This window comes from Bufo gargarizans, chromosome 2, assembly GCF_014858855.1.
Source record: "Bufo gargarizans isolate SCDJY-AF-19 chromosome 2, ASM1485885v1, whole genome shotgun sequence".
Classification (NCBI taxonomy): domain Eukaryota; kingdom Metazoa; phylum Chordata; class Amphibia; order Anura; family Bufonidae; genus Bufo; species Bufo gargarizans.
The window spans coordinates 18,381,681-18,387,680 of record NC_058081.1 but is presented as its reverse complement, the minus strand read 5'-3'; the positions used below and the strand labels follow the sequence as shown (position 1 = coordinate 18,387,680).

General features: G+C 45.0%; 1 protein-coding gene across 1 annotated transcript in view; it reads right to left on the bottom strand.

Moving 5' to 3' along the window:
* Positions 1 to 219: 219 nt before the first annotated feature.
* LOC122925489 (extracellular calcium-sensing receptor-like) overlaps positions 220 to 6,000 on the bottom strand; it is a 44,431-nt gene continuing 38,650 nt past the window's right edge. The window contains exon 6 of the mRNA XM_044276845.1: positions 220 to 1,139. Within this exon, the coding sequence (XP_044132780.1) occupies positions 220 to 1,139 (920 nt within the window). The remainder of the gene's footprint in view (positions 1,140 to 6,000) is intronic.

Below are 6,000 nucleotides of genomic sequence, written 5' to 3'. Positions count from 1 at the left end.
CATGTTTTTGGGCACCTACCTTACATGGTGGTATGCTTACTTTAATACTAATCCTGGAGGTGACAGGCTCCATTTAAGTACTGGACTTAAAAAAAAAATTACAGCAGAGAGTGAGGTAATAAAGGAAATGTATTCTGAATCATAAAAGTCTGGGCTTCAATGGCCTATACACGAAAACACCATTCTACTTTATGTTTGCTTTTACACCTTCTATGAGATCTAGGTCTTAGTCTTCTGAGTGGTGCTTTTACCCAGGAGGCTCTGACGGGTATTGAGATCAGGTCGAAATAATATAATATAACACTTGGGAACAAAAAAGCAACTTAAGATGCCAGCACTGGAGGAAATTATTCCAAACAGTTCAACAGCCACCATGAACTTTCCCTGAGTGCTGAGATAGGCTGGGACAAAAGAGATCCAGACACTCAAGAAGATCAACATGGAAAAAGTAATCCACTTGGCCTCGTTGAAACTATCTGGTAAGTTCCTGGCCAGAAATGCAACTATGAAACTGATACAAGCAAGAAGTCCCATGTAACCAAGCATGGCCCACAATAAAACATCTAAACATTCGTTGCATTGAAAGATGATGACTCCAGCCTTTATCTTAAGGTTCTTCTCTGGAAATGGAGGGCAACGCACAATCCAGAACATACAAATAAAAATCTGCATGCAGGTACAGATTACAATGACTACAGCAGGGATTTTTGGTCCTAGCCACTTTCTCATATTGCTTCCAGGTTTAGTTGCCCGGAAAGCTATAATAACCATCAGGGTCTTAGCAAATATGCATGAAACACAAATCACAAAGATTACTCCAAAAGCTGTTTGACGCAAGAGACATGTTAATCTTTTAGGTTCTCCAATAAATAGTAAAGAGCAGAGGAAACTTAAGGACAATGAGACAAGGAGGCAGTAGGTGAGATCACTGTTATTGGCTTTGACAATGGCAGTGTCTTTGTATTTGACGAACATACACAAGACAGAAAGGGTGGTGAAGAAGCAGAAGATAACAATGGATGATAAAGCGACTCCAAGTGGTTCCAAGTATGACAGAAACTCCACATCTTTAGGAAGGCACATGGTGCTGTTAGCATTGGGCCACATCTCAGCAGCACATGGAAAACAGTTGATTGAATCTAAGAGATAAAATATTAAGACATAATAACATTAAAATATAGACTTGCATCCATCCAGTTCAACCGATTATCATGCACCATTGGTCCAGAGCAAAGCAAAAAACCTCAATAAGTGAGAAACCAATTTCTTCATTGTAGGGGGAAAATTATTTAACGACACCAAATCTGCCTGAATCAAAAACCCTTCTTCAGACATCCAGGTCCCTCTTGGACTCATTGAGTCCACCATCACAAGCTCCTCTGGCAAAGAGCTCCATAGTCTTACTGCTCTCACAGTAAAGAATGCCATTCTATGTAGTTGTAGAAGCCTTCTATTCTCTAGATGTCACAGAGATCTCTGTACTGATCCTTGAGATTTTTATACGCAGTCATTATATCATCCCTCGTGTAGTTTTGTGTCTAAACTAAATAACTCTAATTTATGAAATTCAAGTTTGATTTGAGAAACTCTTCTCTGTTCTTTGCCTGAATAAAATTAATAACTTATTTACTTAGATGTGCTCATTGCAGACTCGTAATCAAAGGTGAGATGAGGGCTCACATAATAGGTAACAGTCTAGACCACCATTTGTGGGGTAGAGCTGTGTAAAAAAAGCCATTTTTTGTCATCCCACATCACCAAAAGTGTAATGGCAAGCGATCAAAAAGTCAAATGCCCCACAAAATAGTGCCAATTAAACCGTCATTTCATCTCGCAAAAAATGAGACCCTACCTAAGATAATCGCCTCAAAACTAAAAAAACTATGGCTCTCAGACTATGGAGACACTAAAACATTATATTTTTCTGTTTCAAAAATGATATTATTGTGTAAAACTTACATAAATAAAAAAAATAATCCATATTAGGTATCGCCGCGTCCGCAATAACCTGCTCTATAAAAATATCACATGACCTAACCCCTCAGATGAACACCGTAAAAAACAAAAAAAGGGTAAAAAAAAACCCATTTTTTGTCACCTTACATCACAAAAAGTGTAATAGCAAGATAATCGCCTAAAAACTGAAAAAACTATGGCTCTCAGACTATGGAGACACTAGAATATGATTTCCAGGACGTCCTCCATGACAGCACTACATGGAGGTTGTCTCCCCCGCCCACTATTGGGACAGGAAACAGAGAGGTTAAAAGCTCCCCCCCCCCCACCCACGATCACCAGTGTTTTTTCCTGTCCCAATAATGGACAGGGCAGAGAGGGGTCTCTCTTGTAGACCTGTAAAAAAAAAAAAATCTTTTCTTTTTCCTATTTCGCCGGGCTAAAACCCCTAAGCTGCGGTCTCTTAGCCTCCCAGCCCTCTCCAGTACCTGTGGCTCATACGGCTCTCGGCTGGAAGCGTGTATACCAGGGGCTGGGAAATGGTAGCCGCAACCCCGCTGGGGCTCTGGGCTGCAGGACGCTCCTCCAGGAGGGATCGCGCGGGAGCCGGAGCATCTTTTTTCTCACTTCCGGCTTCGGCGCTGAGCCGGAAGTGACGTCTAAGCGCCGGCGAAGGAGTGCGCATGTGCGTGACCTCCGACGCCGGATCCAGTATGGCGGCGCCCTGCGATCGGTCCCCAAGCGGCGAGGGACGCTGGAGGCCTAGCGTTCGGCCTCGCGTCCATCCGGAGTCTATGGGAGGAGCATCCACGTCAGGAGGGGTAAGTGCCAGTGGCATTTAAAGTCTGGTTGGGCTAGGTGTCAGTCCCTCAGTCATGGATTCGTCTGGTATGAGAGAGCAGTCCCCAGACCCTCCTGCCCAGGGACATGTGAGCAACCCAGCACTACATGGTGGGGAATAGTGATAGGCTCAGAAGGATTATAGCCTGTTTTTCTATCATCATGTCTCCTAGGGAGAGAAAGATCCTACCCTAAAGGTGGACATTAAAAAGAAGCCCAAAAGATGCGCTATTTGCAGCAAAAGGCTTCAGGAGTCATATACAAAGAAGCTTTGTGCCGGTTGTATTAACAAGATGATGAAAGAGGTAGTAGTCCCTTTTAACAGACCTTAGAGCCATCATTAAAGAAGAGGTTAAAGCGTCAGTTTCCTCCTTAATAACGCCTAAGGTGGCTGAACAGACCACCGGGATTAAAAGACATAGGGAAAACTTGGAGTCAGACCCAGAAGTCATAGAGGTGGAATATTCAGGAGAGGAGGAAGAAGAGGAGTCTTTACCTTCCTCATCCCATGAGGAGAAACGCAAGTACTGTTTCTCAACTGAGGATATGGATTCCCTCCTAACTGCAGTTAGACAGACTATGGATATCTCAGACGAACCAACTAAGAGGTCCATTCAGGAGGAGATGTTTGCTGGCCTAATTACAAAACAGAGGAAAGTGTTCCCCTTAAATTCTAGCCTAAAACAGATGATCCTGGATGAGTGGGAGGATGTAGAGAAAAGGCTGTTTATTCTCAGGGAATTTAAAAGTCGTTTATCCTTTGACAAAGAGGACACTAAACTTTGGGAAGAAATCCCCAAGATCGACGCCCCGGTCGCCAGGGTAGCTAAAAAAACAGCGATCCCATTCGAGGACTTCTCCCAGCTGAAGGACCACATGGACCGCAAGGCCGATGGTCTCCTGAGGAAATCTTGGGAGGCTTCTGCGGCCTTAATTTCTACTAACGTTGCAGCTACTTCAGTGGCTAGGTCCCTATTATTGTGGTTATCTCAGCTGGAGAATCATTTGTCAATGGGAACTCTCAGGGAGGACATTTTGGAGACTATTCCGCTCCTAAAGATGGCGACAGCCTTTACAGCGGACGCCTCAGCCGAGTCAGCCAGTGTCACAACCAGACAGCTGAGAAGCTCTGACAGAAGCCTTTCAGAACCTCCTCCTTGAGTTTTCTTTGTTGTGCTTTTCAGTTCCTCATCTCGTTAGCCTCTCTCAGCTGTCATGTAGTTGGACTGATTGCTTCCCTTTAAATTCCTCCCCATAATGCATTACTGGGCGGCTTATACTTCTTCCTGGAGTGTGTGTGCATGCTGATCCTGTTTCCCAGTCTGCTACAAAGTTAAGTGCTGTACATTTATCTGTTATTTTCTGTTTGCTGGATCCCAGGTGACCCTGACTCCCTCCGTGTCTGGTGTAGGGAGCCGGTGGTCGTGTCCCCTCACTATTGTAGGGTGTTCAGGGGGTTATATAGTCGAGGTACGTGGATATGCAAACTTCCACCTTTGGGATCTTTGCATAGGCTGAGCAGCCAGGGAAAGTCTCAGGTCTTGTGCAGGGGTCTCCCTTTTGGTTCCTTAGCTTTGGATCCAGTGAGTCATATATGCATGTTGCTTTGTCTTGTTTCCTGTACACCGTCCGTGACATTATAAGCCGCCAAAACCGTCTCAAGCATGGATCCGGTTTCACTTTTGGCTGAGCACTTCCAGGGTCTTTCATTGTAGGTAGCTGATCTTCGTAAGACTTTTCCTCAGCTTCAAGTGACCGGTTCAGCTTGCGTTCATGGAGTTTGTTCTGAGCCTAAGATCTCGCTCCCGGATACGTTCTCCGGGGGTAGTGAGAATTTTGTGCGTTTTAGAGAGGCTTGCAAACTCCATTTTCGCCTTCTTCCCCATTCCTCTGGTGATGAGGAATGGAGGGTGGGGATCATTATATCGCTGCTCAGGGGTAACGCTCAGTCTTGGGCCTTTTCGCTGTCGGAGGGGGCACGGCCTCTCCGTTCAGTGGATGAATTCTTTTTAGCCCTGGGTCAGATATATGATGATCCGGATCGTATTGCTCTGGCTGAGTCTAGACTACGTCTATTATGCCAGGGTAAACAATCCGCAGAGATATACTGCTCAGAATTTCAGAGATGGGCAGCTGATACTGGTTGGAATGATGCTGCACTCCGAAGTCAATTTTGCCATGGTCTTTCAGAGGGATTGAAAGATTCATTTGCCTTTCATGAGAGGCCTATTTCTTTGGACTCTGCTATGTCTCAGGCCGTTCGTATTGACAGGCGTCTTAGAGAGAGAGGAGAGATGTCCCCTTCCTGTCATACTCAGTCCCAGGACAGTGCAGCGGTCTCATTCTGTGCGCAGGGGTCTCGGTCGCTGTCAGCCCCTTCTGAGCAGGAGCCCATGCAGCTGGGGTTGATTGCTTCTGACAATAAAAGATTCAGCTCGCATGGGAGGGTTTGTTTTTGTTGTGGAGGTATAAATCATTTGGCAAATGTTTGTCCCTCTAGGAGATTCAGGCAGTTTTCTGGGAGTAATAAAGAAACAAACAGGAAAAAATCTTTTAAAAATGTTCCGTCTGTTACTATTGGCAGGGTTGAGGCGGAAATTGAAGGTTTTCCATTTGCTTGTAGTTCCCGTTTTGTCCTGCCTGCTAGGGTGGCGCTAGAGAGCAAGAGCATTTTTTGGGAGATTTTTGTGGATAGTGGAGCAGCTGTCAATCTCATTGATAATCAATTTGCAATAACTCATGGTTTCCAGGTGCGCACTTTGGGAAAGGATATTCCTGTTTTTGCTATTGATTCCGCTCCACTTTCTCAGAAATCATTAAAGGGCATAGTTCACAATATCCGTTTAATTGTGAGTGATGCTCTTGGTGAGGATGTGTCATGTTTCGTCCTACTCCTCTAGTGTTGGGGCTACCCTGGCTCACTAAACATAACCCCACCATTGATTGGCAAGCGAGGCAAATAAATGGTTGGAGTGACTTTTGCAGAGAGAATTGCCTCACGACATCTGTTTCTGAGGTTGCTACTAAGACTGTACCATCTTTTCTCTCTGAATTTTCGGATGTCTTCTCTGAGAGTGGAGTTCAGGATTTGCCCCCGCACAGGGAGTACGATTGCCCTATTAGTCTCATCCCAGGCGCCAAACTGCCTAAATCTCGTTTATACAATCTTTCCCAACCTGAGAGGATCGCTATGCGTGCTTATAT